The 17,986-nt window shown below is 42.7% G+C and overlaps 2 protein-coding genes across 2 annotated transcripts in view; both read right to left on the reverse strand. All coding sequences in view use genetic code 11, as the record gives it.

The window, feature by feature from the left end:
* Positions 1-649: 649 nt before the first annotated feature.
* EGR_09925 (hypothetical protein) lies at positions 650-4,282 on the reverse strand (the record flags this gene model as incomplete). The annotated part of the gene is made up of 1 exon (XM_024499174.1): positions 650-4,282. The coding sequence occupies one exon, from the start codon at positions 4,280-4,282 to the stop codon at positions 650-652; it is 3,633 nt and encodes a 1,210-aa protein (XP_024346402.1).
* Positions 4,283-4,912: 630 nt separating this feature from the next.
* Positions 4,913-17,986, reverse strand: part of EGR_09926 (Plectin-1) — a gene marked incomplete at both ends in the record, with an annotated part of 25,948 nt that continues 12,874 nt past the window's right edge. The window contains 15 exons of the mRNA XM_024499175.1: positions 4,913-5,740; positions 5,841-6,050; positions 7,027-7,282; positions 7,544-7,746; positions 8,796-9,155; positions 9,235-9,513; positions 10,250-10,486; positions 10,577-10,840; positions 10,925-11,152; positions 11,492-11,596; positions 12,526-12,690; positions 12,766-12,932; positions 14,485-14,756; positions 15,171-15,334; positions 17,364-17,585. Coding sequence (XP_024346403.1) covers positions 4,913-5,740; positions 5,841-6,050; positions 7,027-7,282; positions 7,544-7,746; positions 8,796-9,155; positions 9,235-9,513; positions 10,250-10,486; positions 10,577-10,840; positions 10,925-11,152; positions 11,492-11,596; positions 12,526-12,690; positions 12,766-12,932; positions 14,485-14,756; positions 15,171-15,334; positions 17,364-17,585 — 3,960 coding nt within the window. The remainder of the gene's footprint in view (positions 5,741-5,840; positions 6,051-7,026; positions 7,283-7,543; positions 7,747-8,795; positions 9,156-9,234; positions 9,514-10,249; positions 10,487-10,576; positions 10,841-10,924; positions 11,153-11,491; positions 11,597-12,525; positions 12,691-12,765; positions 12,933-14,484; positions 14,757-15,170; positions 15,335-17,363; positions 17,586-17,986) is intronic.

Below are 17,986 nucleotides of genomic sequence, written 5' to 3' on the forward strand. Positions count from 1 at the left end.
GCATCCGCATCTGCCTCTGCGTTCGTTCTTACCTTCTCGTCTTCGAATTTGTCTTCTTTGTTATTTTGTCTTGAGGAAATTATCAGATTTTCTTTGCCTCTGTTTGGATTTTTTTTGATTATGTCATTCGTGTTGTCATCATCGTCTTTTATTTCCAACCCATGTGATAGATTTATTTGTTTGAAAATTTCAAATGTTCTGCACTGATCAACGTCAGCGTGTATTTTGTATTCCTTTTCTGTGGCTTCTTTGTTTAGCTTCGCTTCACTAGAACAGGAGTTTCTATACGCCCACTTAGGTGCTCCCCATCTTTCATCTTTATTTTTACTAGGTCTGTCATTACCCAGATTTAGGTCATCAATCGCGCCGCTATCCGGTGACTTAACCTGACCCACTGACTCTCGTTCCCTTGCTCGAACAGAATCAGACTTAGGCTAAACAAATGCATGGGTCCAGCAAAGGAGCCATTTACAGATATCATAAATAATCACACAATTTGACAAAGCAAGCACAGTGTATGGGATTAGCAAGCAAATACGCAAAATACAAAGAAAATACCGCGTTTGAGGATTATTTGGGTAAGACAGAAAAAGAAGATAAACAGAAAGATTAGTTTAGAAACGGTTGCGCTAAACAATAAAAGCATGGATTATCGAAATGCACCAATCGGTGTAGGGAAGTGACTTACCGACCGTCGAGGAGAATCGCAAACGTTCTGCCCTGTTTCCAAAGACTGAATTGGTTTTCCTTCTTGAATTAGGTCAACTTTTCCTTGATTCCTCAAGACTTCAATTGGTTGATCGTCCCTCTCTCTACTTTTAACCTCCTTTTGGGTCTCCGGGAGATCATCTTTTGCCTGGTTCGGGTCATGAGATGCGAGCTGGTCGTTAAAAGTCCTGTTTCTTGGTAACTCTTCACCTTTTTGAGGGGATTTAGACCCAGGATCTTCGAAAGAGTTGGATTCAGGGATCAATAAATCATCAAAATTTGCGGGAGGTTGGAATTGCTGTTGCTGTTCCACGAGGTCGCATTGCCTCTCATTTGATAGATCGCCCGTTTCACCCATTCGTAGAAAAAGCCTATTTTCTTCCAAAATCTCTCCACTTTTGTCCTTCTTCTTAAGATTTGTGCCCGTTGTAAGAGCTTTTTCTGGTTCCAGGGTTACGTTAGCACTCTCACCTATCTCTAGTGATTTGTTTTGCGTCTCTGAAGACGGTGGGCTGGATTCGAACTTGTCTTTAGCTGCGTTATAAGCCATTATGCCAGCAACTACAGGAGCTCCAACTGCAGCTGTTAACACACCTCCAATATTTGTCAGTACCTTCTTTACGTCGAAGCCCTTTTTAGCTTCCTTTGAGGTGTCCGCCAGATTAGCGACTGAAGATGGTGCATGTTTAGAAAGTGACTGTTGGTTTAAAGCAACAGCTCCTTGAGTAACAACGGAATTAATGGGTTCTCCCTTTGACATTTTATTAAGATTGTTTTCAGGACCTAAAAAACCCGATTCAAGAGGCTCTTCGGCATTTTGATCAGCCCCGGATATCACTGAAGATTCAATATGTCCAGCGTTCTTTATCAAATCAACTTCATATCTCAATTTATCATCCCGCAAAGTAGCAGAATCGCTACTTCCAGGCGGCTTTTGGCTTGTCGCCTCGGATAATTCCATAGTAGGATCTGCTACATGTTTCTGTTCATCCACCTTGTTGACAGAAATTGAAGAACCAGGCGCCTGCTTCTCACATTGGTCCGTTAACTCTGCCTTTCCTTCCTTCGTTTCCTGATTAGGCTCTTGTTTATTTTCGGTGGTTCCAAACTGCAAGCCGTCTTCAGCAATGGATGGAGTCTTTTCGACAAAGTGCTCTTGGGAATCTTCAACATTGAAATTTACAGAAGTATCTTCACTCGGATACATTGTTCCACCTTTCAACAGTATCCTTTCGCATTTTGCTTCATCCTCAGAGTCAACTGAATGCAAATGATCTTGGGCTATAGGCGAAGACTTGACGGTGGAATACTTTTCTGGATCACTGGTCTTCTCTTTACCTTCTCCATTCGCTTCCCATCCTTCTGTTGATGGAGAAGTTCGCTTTAGCTCCATCCCGTGCTCCCTGGATGAGGGTGTGGAATAACCTTGTTCTTCCAAAGGGGATCGCTCTTCACCGTTTGTCTCAGGAACCTCCATACTGGCCAAGTGAGAAGGCCGTGATAGATCTTCGTCCTGATCTATAAACTCCATCCCCTCAATACTAGTTCCCAAATTCTCCCTTTCATCATTTTCTCCTATTTTTTGGACATCATGTCCAGATCTTTGTCCATCCTCAGCACTAATTGAGTGCGAGACATCTTGTGTTCCAAAAATACTATTTTCGGCAGAAATTAAAGATCTGGGTAAATTTTCGTCATTTCGATCCAGAAATATTGTCCCTTCATTGGCTGTCCCCAAGTTGTCCATTGGCATTTGACTAATTTCTGATCTCAATGCATCATCAGTATCCACAGGACTTATTTCATTGTCCGTTTCAAAAGCAGTCTTTTCGTCATAACGCCGTTGCAATTCTTTGCCGTCAGCTGGAACAGAAGACCCGGATATGTCTGTACTCCTCGATTTTGCGTCTTCAACATCATCATTCACAAGTTTAGTCTCGTCATCCCTTTTCGCCGCATCGTCAGTGCTGATTTTATCGCCATTTGGAACAAAAAGCCTTTTGGATTCTTCAGAGGATTTAGTTGTAGTATCTGCATAAATAGGACCAGAGGCAATAAGATTTTCTTCGACTGTAGGAGACTGAATTTGGCTGTGAGAAGCATTACCACGCTTAATCTTTTCCTTGATTGACTGGTAAGCCAGTGTACCACCAACACCAGCAGCACCGAGTGCAACAGCAAGGCCTGTTCCCACTTTAGCCGCGGCATCGGCCAAATCGGATCGCAACTTTTTGGTGTCAAGGCCGATTTTTTCATGTTTTTTAGCATTTTCCATAGCTTCATCAAATATCTTTCCCCTGGCTTTGCCCTTGCCTTCAAGAGGATACTCCTCTTCGATGAGAAATCTCTCATCATTTACTTCCTGACCTTTAGACGTATTCGTGACCTGGAGTTCCCCTGTCATAGGAGTCATGGCAAAACTGCCATCCGTCACGGGCGACAGAGGAGTGGATTGATTTTGTCCAGAGCATGCCTGTGTTGATGGTTCCTGACTGTCTTCCAAACAGGCCAACTGTACTATATAGGGCACATTAATGGGTTCCCCACTTTTCAAGATGACATTAAGTGTGGAAGTCTGATGGGTGACGGGGTCTCTAATAACTGTTCGATCGGCATCAATCAAACCTGCGCTGACGGCTTCCTTTAGAAGGAGACGATGCCCAGTGTAAGGATCATTTACAAACCCAGTTTGTCTGTCAACCCAACTAAGACTAACAGCGGTTTTGAGATCCACAGGGGTAACAAGAATAGGTGATGGTATTGAATCGACTGAAGTCTTAACAGTTACGTGAGGTGGTGGATGAGTTACACCACCACTGTCGTCAATATCCTCCTGTAGTTCAATACACAATGAACGATTGAAAAGCAGCTCATTTACAACATTCTCCGGATTCGATGGGATTAATTTATCCACTGGAAGATACTCCTGCGATGTTCTAAAATAAATAACTGTTCTTTGCCCACACAGAGGTCCTTCAAGAAAGGCATTTAGAATTGAGACATAGTTTTCGATCTGTGGATTGAAAACTGTTCTACTCTGAGGGTTGATCAAATGAAGACTTTGAGCCGCAGCGTAAGGAATCCTCTGACCACGATTCACTCTTTTGCGACCGAAAGGCTCCACCTCTTCGGGCAGCAAAATGGTAGCCATTGGCCAATGCACCCAAACTTCTATAGGGGTAGTCCCATCATTCAAATAGTGCGCTACACTTCTGTAGTACCCTGTTCGTTCATCCTGAACTAGAGAGATCTCTTCGTCAATTATCTTCAGTTCAATAGCCTCCTTCAGAGTGATTCGTTGCATCGTTTGAGTTGTGATGATCCCCGTCGATGGGTCGAAACGTCCTGCCTGAATGGCTCGTGCAAGGCTCATTTTTTCGCCTGACAACTTCTCATTTGGTTGTTCGCCTTTCTTTTGTTTTAGTTTCAGAGTAAGTTTTGCTAAACTCATCTTTTTATCCCCCTTTGTGTGTTTTATTCCATGATGTACTATGATAGACTGAAGGCGCGAGTAGTCTTCCGGTGAGATATTCTCAGACACCTCACCATCAGCTGCATTCGCGTTATTTGTCATAAGAATCTTCAATAGCTCATTTTTCCAATCCGCCTCCGATACAAACCTTTTGGCCCTCGCTATGGTGTTAGCAGCCTCTAAAACACGTGCAAGGGAATAATAACGAGTTCCAGAGTTGCTAGCGTCCAAGCCACCACCACCGATTCGAACAATGATGGAGTTAGGGTCCACAAATCTCTGTTCTACAGCTTCAATGAGGTTCACTTGGGAGACAGAACCACAGGCACTTCTAAGGCCACCGCTGTGGGAATCGATCCAACCGCGTCGGAGGGCCGTGGCCAGACTCAACCGGTGGGCCGGTTGGGGTTCACGACGAGTTACCTCAATAGTAGGAATGTTTTGTGATACAAGACGCCGGACCAGAGGCAGTTTGATTGCCGAAATCGCTGTTCCATCGGTCATTGTGACGGGCGCAAGGTTACCCAGGAGATGTAAATCAAGAGGTAGTTTGGAGTTTTTGACCACGACCTGTGCAAAACGGAAAACAAGTACGAACTGAATTCAGTGAAATATCCTGCTCAGGTAAACTTTGGCAATATTTTAATCAGAAAGTAAGAGATATAAGAAACGTTCCCAAAATGTAAGAAGATTTTCTAAGTGGATAAGAGTTAGATATTTTGCTTTTACTAGCTAAATACCTACATTTGCGTATCCAGATTTAACGGTCTCTTCCTGTTGAACAAACAAGTCTACTTTTTGCTTGAATGCAACATTCGATGACCGAACGGCGAAGTCGCCTTCTACGGTGCGATAGTGAATGAAATCAAAAGGTCGAGTAGCAAGATCTTCACAGGGTGGACGCAGTTGTGGAACAACTCGGATCAAGCCCTGCTGATGCGCGTCCTCAAGAGTGATGGTTTCTTCCGTTCCCGTGTGGTGATAAAGCCCGTGGACAGGGTCTATGAGGTTTGAAGCCAGTGCTTCTTCCACTGGAATCAATGTCTTTGCGTTGACATCGAAGATTCCCTCCACGAGGTAGACGTCATGCCTCTTGTGAAAGATCTCAAGCCAGTAAGTCGTCTCACCAGTCTGTTTAACCTCCAATTTTGTAAAGATAAGGCCAACTATGACACTCTTTTCCAACGCTTCTCCGGCTGTGATCATGGCCCCGGAATCTGAGTCATAAACGAGGTTTCGTTGGACGTCCACTCGACCCTCACGAATCATCGTTCTTGTGATGGCTGTCTCCACACGAAGGGACTGTTTCGGTGAGGTGAGGTAGAAGCCCGAAACCACACAGTATCGCGTAGGCTTGCGTGTTAGAGGTCTGCGCTTCATTTGACTCTGATCCAAAGGCACTGAAGGTGAGATCTTTCTTCGTCTGCGACGACGAGATCCACCAGTCACAAAGTAGTCTCCCACGTCGTTGGAAGTTGACAGGAGAGACCGTGTGCTCCCCGTCGATCGATGGGAAGAGATTGTGTTGTAGGCACTTTGAACCTCCACCGCTTCATCAGTCTGGAGAGTTAAAAGATAAGTGAATAAATTTTTAACATGTGGTACCCTTGGCTTTGTGAAGAATGCAAGAGCTTGAACCACTGCTGTATGCTAAACTTACCGCATTTCCGATCACTGCCAGGTTATCATCGATTTTGCTCTTCAGCGCTTGGAATTGCGTGTTTAGATTAGCCACAGAAGTCCCCAGAGAAACGAGATCTATTACCCCAATACCAGGTGGTCCAACAAATCGTGTGCTGGCGGTTTCCATGGCGGCGAAAGTAAGACAGCTGACCGCGCGTTTGTAAGCATCCCCTCCACCTGCCGAGTCCTGCAAACAGAAATCTTGCTTACTGGCATATGCCTTAAGTGAAGTTGATTTAGGGATAAAAATGGCCCTTGAATTGTTACCTTGTCTGGATCGTAAAAGGATGGCCTAATGCCTGTATTGTGTACCGTATTTGGAGGGGAATGAAGCTATTGGGTAATCGGACATGAGATTCACAACTTTTGATGTCCAATACGTCTCGTTTTAAGTAAAATGAAAAACGCTGAAGTCCTTCCTTTTAGCATGATATTTATAGGTATTTTTGAAAGAATTTGCGGATTTTCAGTGGACAAAGATACAAACTATGGAAATGCGCAACGTAATCATCAGTGAGTATAATTTAACGAGCTACGCCAATGGTCCGAACTAAGATCAAGGCGGGTAAGAACTAACAGAAAGTAGCCCAGGCAGATGTGAATGCACATCAAACGCGCACGAATTGCCAGCTATGTTTGAATTGCGACACTACAACAGCAATTGTTGAAATAAAGAAATAAGGTAGAATTTACTACCAACTATATAATCATCTCGTACTTAAAGTGTTTGCACTGGGAAGTCCAGGGGACAATCAACCACTGCAATCCGGGTGTTTTACCATTCTTAGACATCTGCTCTAATGCTGCAAATCTGATCAATTTGTTCAGGTCACGACTAGGCATAAACAGTTAACATAGCCTGATAACGAAAACATCTGTGAAGTGAGGCTTGGATAACGAAAGCGGGGCCTTACATTCAGGACGCTGATGGAACATGCACCTAGATACCGAGGTGATGATATCAAAATGCACATTGTTTAAACTGTAAACAATGAATTGTTTTTAGGAAGCTCCTCGTGAGATAATAGCTTCGCACTAAAAATGCTTTACGGTTAAACAATGGAACTGGCCCAATATTTACGAGCCATAGCTGTTCGAGATCAAAGTTTGTGAATCACTGTTCCGTTGCTTATAAGAATACAGGTTAGGCACGCACGCCTTACCTCTAGTGAGCGGGCTAAAAATTCGCAGGTTTGATTGAGCTCCTTCAACTTGGCTTCGCAGTGCACGGCTTCGGCTGAAGCGCGCTCCAGATTCCTCGCGGCAGTACTGGAGGCGAGATTCCCATGAGATCTGTTCTTGAGTCGCATTTCCACGGCTTCAACAAGGTCTGATGTCTCCCTCAGCCATAGAGTCAAACCTCGTCGCAAAGTGATTGCCGTTTTGTAGTTTTGAGATATTTTCACTAATTCCTGGTTCCTGAAGGAGCGATGAAGAGATCTCTTTTACCGTGTCTACGACGGTCCTAATACCATGGTCACGTTAAAGTGAAAGATGCTCTTTGACTATGACTTCATTTTGTTTAGGTGAATAAGTTCACACAGTTATCACTGTTCTCAAACTGCATCTCTCAGGCTCAGAATGCAATGCCTAACAACTGTGCCATTTCTTTGGCAGGGGCTTCTCATTTGCAATCAAATAATATCAAAAAAATTACCACTCGTCTCAAGGAGAGCTTACATCAAGTCTATCTGATTAATCAGATTGCCCAATCGTCTATTGACAGAAAAGATGGACTTCTCCAAAAGTGACGTATTTGGAGGTGGAAGACGGTGATTGCCCGCACTGGTACCTTTGGTGACGCCTTGTGTCGACAGAGCGGTAAGATGATGAGGCAACTGTTCAAGCATTTTTCGCAACCCACCCAGCGCCAGTGTCACATTCTAGGAGGTCACAAATAAATGCTGTTTAAATTCACCCTCACTTTGTAGGCAGTATTGCCACTTCGTCAATGCCACCCTAGCAAAAACATTTAGCAAACTGCCTTATACCTGAATACATTGCGACTATTTTAGCTTGTCGGATTGCCTCATGGCTTACCGTTTTAGTTTTTGAAAAGAAGGCTAATCGAGCAAATAAGAATGGAGTGTTCTACTACTCATAGTCTTGTTGTGCAGCATTATGATCATCTATTCCAATTAATCACTCGGTTACAGCAGGAAATTGACTACTGCAACCAAGTGAAGTTTCTCAGTCGTTACGTATTCACCAAACCTATAAAGCATAGAAACCTATGGAAAATACTCTATTCTTATTCCTACTGTCTAGACGTATCTAGTACTGGCGGTACAAAAAATATCACGAGTTGAGGTCAAATTTGTCACTTGCGTTCATTTAGTGCTGCACTTCCTGTTCTTAGTATAAAGTAACACTAATTCATATTCAAAAAATCACATCTAAATCACCGGTAGTTGTCTTTACAAAAGTGTACTGTTAATTCTGTCACCATTTTCAAGCGCCTCAAATGCCATTTAGCCCTGTTGGACTGGCAATAATCCATCAGGCTGGAATGAATGTCTATTTTTGATTCTAGTGCCCAATTCTTTTGCACTGATATAATAAAAACATACACTGTCATTTCTCTCTTGATTACGCCATCTAGATTTAATCAGATGCCACCGCACTGACAGCGCCTGTTTTCAATTATTCATGCCACATTGTAGTGGAGGTCTGAAGTGAAGGGTTTTGACTTGTCAACAGGCGAGACTATAACAACGTGCAATAGAAGAATCCAGCAAAGAATACGGTGGCTCGTGATAACTCTGTCCTACTCTTAGACTACACCCTGATCAAGCAATTCAGAGTATGTACATCGAAGATTAACTCATGCGTCGTATTTTAGGAACTAGTGTGTGAAGATAGATGACTGAACTGTTTCGAATTTCGGCACTATGGTCTGTTTATCAGAAGTGTGAAATCCCTATTCTCGTACCTTTAACTGGTCATGAATATCCTGAACATTGTTGGCTTCCATTTCAGAGACATCGCTGCGTAATGAGGACTTGGAACTTGAGAGATTCTGTTGCGGTGAATGGATCCGAGCGGCAATTCCCACCACTTTCAGCTCGGCCCCAGCCAGTTCGCGCTGGAGACTGTCGAGACGCGTGAGGATCGCGTCCACTTCGGCTAAGCGGTGAGCAGTCGCCTTCCCCGCATTGGTCAGTTCATTCGCCGCGGCCAGCAATGCAGCACAACCCGACTTGTCAATGGTCGACCCTCTGGACGCTGACCCCTGCTCGTCCGGCATGCGTTCCAAGTGATCTCTAATTTGATTCACGGATCGAGACCACTCCTAGGTGTAAAATTAATGTAAAATTAACCAATATGAGGGCCAAGCATCAAACATTGAATTGACGCAAAAGTGGACTCACTTTGTGCTCCTTCAGCACAACCTCCAAAGTGGATAACTGATTGGGGAGTACCTGCCCGGTTCTCTTCCTTAGATGATCAGCTAACGCGTTGAGTGTGGTCTCAATGCGTTTGAGATCGGTGGTTTCATTCTTTTCGATGGGATCTACTGCACTGCCATTCCCATTTGGCAAGGACTTGAAGCACTGCTCGCTCTCCTGCTGGAATACCTCAACTTCCTGGACCGGCTTATTCGCCAATCGCATTCCAACTAGGTGACGTTGAGTATCCTCATGCAGTTGCTATATCAACAGAGTTGGGGACAGGCTATTTGAGCATGCAACCTCAACATGGGCCCTTGGTTAATGAAATTCGACAAGATTACTTGATTGGTATATCCAGGACAAACATGCCTACTGAAAGCAAATAAAACCCTTAGCTAGGCTTTAAAGAGGTGTTGAAGTGAACTTGACCTTTATTTGTTATCTGGAGCTGTTTTAGAGGCTTTCTGCAGGTCATGTACTTGAAATATTCATGGAAATGCGACAAATTTTATCGCGCCGCTTGGATTTGATTTTAGAATAGTTAATTGTTGTCGCGCAGACAAAGGATGGCAAAAAATTTTTGCTTTGTACTCCATTACGTCGTCACCCTTCACAATGTTAGGCGGTCCACTGATCTAGCGGACTTGCATTCTGTCATGTGGAAACAAAATATGCTAGCATTTTTCCAGATTTTTTTGAATGAATAACATTCACACTTTAAGGAAGATTACTGAAATTTGCTCGAATTCGTTTTCATGATATATTTGATAAAAATACAAACTCAGGCATGCGTTTTACGAGTTTTAGTTACTGAATACCCCCAACTCAATCTTTTGCTCAAAATCATTTTAACAACTCCACAAAATGCAATAATTTTGAATGATCCTTACCCTAAACCCTGATACAAAACAAATTTAATATTTTCGAGTTATTTAACAGTTTCTCAAAGGGCAATTAAGTGTAAATATTAAAGTGAAATTCAGTGGGCATTTACCCGCATAAGTTGTTGCCCTTCGGCAGCTGAAAGATTGGGCAATGTTCCAGGCAGAGCTTGCATCGTAGCCCTCAATAAACGACCATGAAGATTCAGCTCTGTGTCGGCCCAGAGAACTTGCAGACGCTGAAAACGCGCGACCACATCCTGAGCCCTCGTTTTGGCTTCCAGACAGGGATGCGCCGGCAAGAAACAAACGGCTGGAGCTTCTATCTCCTCTCCGTTTGAGTGCCTTAACTGTAGGTAACAAGAAAAATACAAGGCATGAATTTTCTACCGACTTATCAGTGGTTCCGTCTGTTCATTTTGTTAGGAAAATCGTTTTACCTCCAGGGTAAATTCACTTGGTTTTGCGAAGATTGTCATTCGCTCGCCCTTTTTAAAGTTCCCAGATGGCCAAGTGATGATGGCTGGATCACTTTGTTCTGGAGCCAGTTCCATATAGTGAGGTTCACTGTTGGGTGCGAAGAAGCAGATGGAAATTACCGTCTCGTGAGGATCGTTTCGAAAGGCCAAATCAACAATTTCGTCACTCGTTTCGACCAACTTGTCCACAAGAAAACCTTGTCCTCTAATCACCTCGCCCATATCCTTCAGTAATTTGAAAAAAGCAATGAAATCGGCGCGTTAATAATATTCAGTCGAGTGGATAATGAAAGAGTTTTTAATGCTTACAGCAATCTTCTTCATAAATTCACTGGCAATTTCAACGGTGATATTCCCTGAGGCTGAAGTCAAATTCATGTCATTTATCTCTTTCATTTTGGTGGTAAGGAAGGTCTCAACTTCTTGTGCTTCGGTGAAGAACTGCTGGAACCTGACAGTTTGATCGAGACGGGTTTCAAGGCAGTGGGTCAATTGAAGTAGCCATGCCCAATGACTGTCCAGTGAGGTTAAGTAAGTCTGTAGGAGGAGACCGAGTACACTTTATGCCACGGGATATAGGAGATGGATACCAAGATAGACCGTTTGCTTTTTCTTTACCTTTAATTAAACACTTTGGTGGCAGCACGTATCCAAAACAAGCCAAAAATGTACCTCTTTGTGTTGATCCCGATTTCTCAGTTCTTAGCTAATGGAGATTCTGCACTTTAACCCATTTTAAGAGGAATGAAAACATGGTCTCCACTTTCTTATCCCAGCAGATGTCTGGGTGGCTAGCGCAAGTCTCGCATTCAATGTGGACAACCATTATTGCGATAGAAAGCGGGACTTTTTATAAACGAAAGGAAAAGTACTCACCTGAATTAAATCGAAAGACGGATGGCCCTCAAGGTGCAAAGAAGAGCCGAGGGTACTGATTTCGTTAAACTGGTGTTCCTGAGATTGAATTTCTCTAAGGAGACCCTAAATTCCACAAAACAAGTAAGTTAGACGGAAAGTCCGGGCTGAATTTCCGGCACAACAATAAGGAGTACGCCGAGGGGATGAGGCGTTGTTATTTATCCATACCCAAGTTAAGCCGAATATTGTTAAACCAAAGGAAGCATCGCCTTATAAAATATCTCATGCCATGACACGTCACTAACGCTATTTAAGTAACCAAAAGGGAAATTGGATTGTGCGTTTCTTTGTGCCCCTGTTCAGCCCCGAGCTATTCCGACCATAACTTTCCTGCTAATTTCCTTCCGTTCAGTTATCGGTGTGAAAGAGACACAAGAGGTGACAATTTTTTCTGTTTAAATTTTTCCACCATTCCAAAGAAGCACAATGCACATATACAACATTTGGTACTCACTTGAACGAGGTTAAAATTGGACTAGAAATAGAGGGGAAAGTAATTGTTCAAATAATCAGTAATAAATCATGAAGTGAGGGGAATGTTTATTATCTTCGGAAGAAACTGGCTTGAAAGTTGAGGATTACTCCACCGCTTTTCCTTGCCGAAATAGTGTAAGAGCAAGATGGAGAAACGATGATTAGAGAGAAGGGGGGAAAAGTTTTGAAAAGTTGTTTAAAGATGAGTGATTATTCGGCGTTTTTGGTGGTCCAGAATTGAAGTAGAATCATTCATGATCATTTCATGGACAGATTGGACAAAACTACGAGTGAACATGTAGACAGTTTGACCAGTTGGTCAACAGAGATAAATGCCTCTTTCTTGCCCGGTAAGGCACCCTACCATGTGCCGGTTGTACAAGTGAAAATCCCCTCAAACTGGAGAAAAGTAATTACTTGTTGCATTGTTAATTAGTGATGTAAATTCTTTCCATTTAAATTTATTTTAGAAGTTTCATATTCAGTTATCCGATCACAAAAAAGAAGTAGCGAAATACCCGGAAGAATTCGTAAATTTCATCCGACTTCAATTCGTGAGGGGAAGACCAGATACGCGTGACTTCAATGGTCTCCTTCTCTCGTAGCCACTGCATAGAGTTGCTGGCACGTTCAACGAAGACGAGGAGGGAACGACCGAACTCTAAGCGTCTCTTGGATTTTTTCTGAACCCGAAGAGAAAGAGTGTAAGTTCAGCTTTCGTCTGTAATGAGTGAGCAGAGGCAGGAGGAAGCACTCACCATCAGTTCATCGTACTGATTTTCAATCTGATTCATGAGGACTTCAAAAAACTTCACTTCATCGCCAGATACTTGAGCCCTCAAGGCTTGGCAGCCTTCGACTTCGGAGTGAAACTTTTCAATCTCCTTGTGAATCAGCTCAAAGCGCTTTGTTGCATCGGCAATGGCTGGTAATAGTGGGGAAAATTAGATTATACAAAGTCATGGAAGGACGGCAAAGCTCACGATACAGGATAACAAAGTTTAGGTCAAGATTTCGGTGCATCACGTTTCAAAGTGGTAGATTCTAAGATCCACCACCTTTGTATTCTGATCATGTATTTGTCTTGAAAGGAAAAGTAGGATACACTGAGGAGGAAGTTGCAATACATTTTCGTGCCATAGTAAGATGTTGCCTCTGCAATGCCTCTTATTTTTAGTCTCCTTCTGTAGGAAGGGATTTCTTACTAGCAATAAGGAAAAAAAATAATGAAGCATGTGACAAACGTTTGCTGTGATAATAAAAGCACGGGAAAGTTACTTTCTTAATGAGATTCAGAGCATTCCCATAATATTGGCACGAGCCCACCACACTTACCATGGAAACACAAAATGGATGCACAGCATAAAATTACACAAAAATGTCCGCTTCGGCCTTGGGGGGTGTGGTGGCGGTTTTTATGCGTGACAAAATGTTACTTTGTGCAGAGTGATCTATCCGAAAGACAGTAACTTTTAGGAAAGACAACGCTAGCATTCGTCCCACGGAATAAAAGCTAAACAGCTGCTTCAAACTGTTTCCATCTTCTTTGGAAGTAGAATCGAAGATACTGCAAGCCGAAGGAATCTCAATGGAATTCTAGTAACCGTGAGGTAAACGGACGCTCCAGACAAACCTTCCAAAGTGGGGGAAAAGCATTTAAAGTGTCAGAACTTCTGATTTCAAGTTAGCATGACCGTGTAAAGAAGGGAAATTGAAGCAGCATTCGGGTGTTTTGTTTTTGTTTCTGAACAACCACTCAAAAAGACAATGAATTGTTGACTGGGAAGTGGTCAATTTGAACCTAATATGTGCAAGGAGGTACTGTGACTGTTTATTTGCGATCTCATTGGATCTATGGGTAAAATCTTCTTCCTAGTGTAGCAATTTGGGCTTCAATACTCAGCTGTTGTCAACAAAAAAAGGGCTAAACTCGGTCCACTTTGCCCGAAAAGCTCTTCACACCACTTCCACCATAGGCTATATTACTCTTCGGGGAAAAAGAAATGGATTATTCCTCTCCTTTTCTTTGACCATCTTTTCACTTTTATTTGCGATCTTAACATAAAGTTTAAAAACAAGGTCTAGCTCTGCGTTAGAACACTGGCCAATATGCGGGAGGTGTCTTAAATGAATCACTTCCGATGTATTTCGACACAATGTGATTCAGCACACTTTTTCACTTTACTTTGCTCATTTCTTCGATCATAGAATCTACCACTCACCGTAAAAGTACATTATGAAAGAATGACTCCATTTCCAGCATTTAAAACAGCTCCTCTATGCCTATGACACCCAGCGCTTCTGGATCAAAATCTGAGACACTAATAATCTTGAGCATCAAATGCAGTTTTTTTCAACATTACTACCCAACTTAATGCGTTCAAAAGTAAAGCTGTGGCACCAATATGACATGGAAACGCAAGGCAGCAGTGTGGAAAGCTGCTTAAGCTCGGGAACCACGAGCTGCTTGTGCTTACACTTCCGATTATCACCAAAAGGTGCGTTTTCAATGGCTTCTTTGCGCTCCTGCATCCAATCCTGAGCGGTCTGTAAAGCGCCGAAGTGTTTGCTTTGTTTTGCCAGCCACCTCAGACTATTGCTGCTGCGACCATCAGGAATGGCCATCCAGCTATCACCGTTGGCTCGCAAGGCCTGAATCCGGTCGCCTGATTGGTTCATCGAGGTGACCTTGAGGAAGTTTCGACAGCGTCGTTGCAATTCGAGGAGGCGTTGATGCAATGTACACACTCTGAAAGAAAAAAGCACGCCATTTGCATAGGTGAGAATTTTACAAGATTAAAAATGACTTAGGTGCCACGCTAAAAAGTAGAAGCCAGGTTTTAAGGGTAATACATGGCAATGTATCAACGCTTGTATATTAAAATCAGAAGTTCTTGCACTTTCCTCGTTACTATTACGATTTGAATTAACCAAGCCAGTACTTCAATAGTCTTGTGTTTTTACATGTGCTGGTAGAAAAAAGCATTTGTCATTCATTTGAGACCCAATGAATACTCCTGGGTTGCGCAAATGAAGTAAAAAGTGATGTTTGTAAGACTTTGATACCCATAAAGAAGTGGGATTAAATTGTGTTTGCTTCTAAACCTAGAAGACTAGATATACGTAGAGAAGCAAAGTTACGGCCTTAGTAAAGAGAGCGTACTTTCGGTAGACCTGTTCCGTTCTGATGTAGCGTCCGTTGCGAAGAATTTGAACTTGACCAAAGAGATTATTTACACCGGTTTCGACCACTTCCATCTGTGCCATCCACCGTTTTAACTCACCGTCGATGTCAATCGACTGCGACGATGCAAATTGGGATTCCATCTGATAAAGGGGGCAATGAATAAGCGTGTGTAAGCTACGTGCATGATAGGATCAGCTTTGCCTAGTTTTCTAGTCCATGTAGTCATTGCACTGCAGTTTAAATTGTTTACCACTCCGGTAGTAATTAACCAGTGTGTGAATGGGATATGAAATGTATTAGAATGTTTTCATAGATTCAAATTTACTTATAGAAATAGCCTTGGTGGATTCATGTGATTACATGCCATCTGGGAAACAAACGATTCAATCTAGAGTGGAAATTCTTCCAGGTAACTGCAAGTGCTCAATAGAATTTTGTGTACCACAACTTCCCTGCATTGCAGAACTCACTTCGAAAAATGTACTAAAAGTATACTTTTAAGCTCATCGCTGAAAGAAAATCAGATAACAGACGACCATTTAATACGACATTTCCCGGTGTAATTCTCCTAACTCGAAGATTTTTTTCAGGTAAACTTGAATGAATTTATGCGGTATGTTATCCCACTGGATCATAAAACAACAGTCGAAGTGGAGCCCTTGAAATTTGTTTTCGGCGTCATTTATCCCATCTCACGCAAAAGTTAGTGGAAGGATTGGTCATGAGCTTCCATAAATTCCTCCTAAAGTTCGTTTCGTCTAACTGCGATTTCGCACATACTCGATGACGTATACACCAGTTGACACTTTCCGTAAAGACGCTAGTAATGTCGACCAGGCTCCTCCAAACCCCCTTCTTCTTGATTGGCTCAATGCAGTGTGCTACTTTGAAAGTTACTCGAACGTAAACGGATTTGGAGCATGATTTGCTTTATCCTTCGGAATTCCTAGTTCGCGATTTTTGGGTGGAGATTTCAGACGTGAAATTAATGTTTTAACGATAAATGCGGAAGAAGGGGATTTTAAGGGTGCCCCACAGGCAGCTCATTTACACATTGCGTAAATGCAAAGTTGGGTGAATTAGTGTAAAACGACTCCAAAAAGCTAGTGGCGTTCACATTATAATAGTGCTGTCTGGATTAATTGCGCTTCTGTATTTAATTATTCATCAGACATGAACGAAAATGCAAAATAAATGAAAGTGACATTTGGAAGCACGCATTTGTGTCTAACAGTTACCAGAAAGCGTTATAAGTTGATGACTTTCGACGGTTCTACCGATATTTACTTTGAAGTTCCAAAACAACCAGAAGGAAGGGGAGGAATTACTACCACCGGAACAAAACATACAGTGCTTCCCCAATAAGCATTTCATTTAAATTTGTCACTAGCCCTCCATATAGCCCTCCAACACCTGCCACCTCACAAAAGACACGGTATGCGGACTCATGCAACAATTGGGACATGCGTCCTTATATCGAGTGCATTACCCTCGTTCCTCTCGCCTTGGCCAAGTAACACTCCCAGCTACTGTCACAATCATCGATGTGAGGTGTAGAACTTAGAACGGACTGCAGGTTACAATAACATAACATACCAGATGTCATGACGAGGCAACCTCACGCATTTCGCCACATGGGTTTTCACCCTACTAGTTCATAGTTATCTGGTGTAATCTGTGAGTTTTGTCATTTTTTCGAATCATCGTGGTGGAGACACCACAGTGAGTCCGGAAACTCTCCTTAACTTTACCTGTGACAAACTGAAGAGTGGAAAAAGAGGCAAGTGAGGGGCGAGTGAATTGCAAATGTATGTAAAAGTGGATGTGAGTGGGCATGAGGGAGTTTGCATTGAGATGAGGAGAGGTTCACCTTTAGAATAAATGAGTCGACTTATGTCAAGTTGCGCCCCACCAATGCGATGGGTCAGTTATCAGCAAAAGACCGTTGAAAAGAAGTAGTAACCTAAGTGGACTGTATAGCCAAATGTATTTCGTAGCAGGGCAAAACTTCGGCATATGGCTTGCGAAGAATTATGACTTGTATCCCACTTAAATCTTGGTGTTACTGCTACGCCATCAACCTTTCCCACATTTGATATTAATCGAATCTGTCAATCTGGTAGATAGTGAAAACAGAGGAAAAATTAGTCCACATTTAAGAGGGCATACCTCATTTATGCGTTTTTCCAAAGCGGCTTCTTGTGTTTGAAGAACCCCGCATTCCCGTTCTATCCTTTCACCGGCCAATTGAAGACGCTCCAAGCGTGAAGTCTCCGCTGCCACAGCCATTTCACGTTTCTGTAAAGCCAGCTCGTACTCCTTCCACAGTCGGAAGATGTGTTCAATATTCATGAAAGGGTCAATCCTCAGCAAATTCGCACTTGCCGCACTCTAAAATTTGGAAGACACAATAGCAGTTTAAGCATCCCAACGCCACTTTTTGCAACTCTTTTCTTACTGATTGGTTGAGTGGCTAGCCGAGAAAGTAGGTTGCTCACATAGTGGAAGAAAAACGCTTAGGACTACCCAAATTAAGTGCGACATTCAGTCGGAATACTGAATGAATTTAGAAGGAGAGGAATTTCTTTAATTTAGTCCACTGAAGTTGCCCGATCTTCAGATTGGTGTAAAAGGCACAGTTTTTCTCCAACGCATATTTTATCGGAACGAAGTAATAGTTCGGTTTCTTTTCAATGTTAGAGTGAGGGCAAGTCGTTTCACACTTAGGATATAAACATTTTAGAACGGACTACCAGGTGATTAAAGTTAGAATAATGAACGTTTATACACGA

Source organism: Echinococcus granulosus (assembly GCF_000524195.1).
Source record: "Echinococcus granulosus chromosome Unknown EG_S00176, whole genome shotgun sequence".
In the NCBI taxonomy this organism is placed as follows: Eukaryota; Metazoa; Platyhelminthes; class Cestoda; order Cyclophyllidea; family Taeniidae; genus Echinococcus; species Echinococcus granulosus.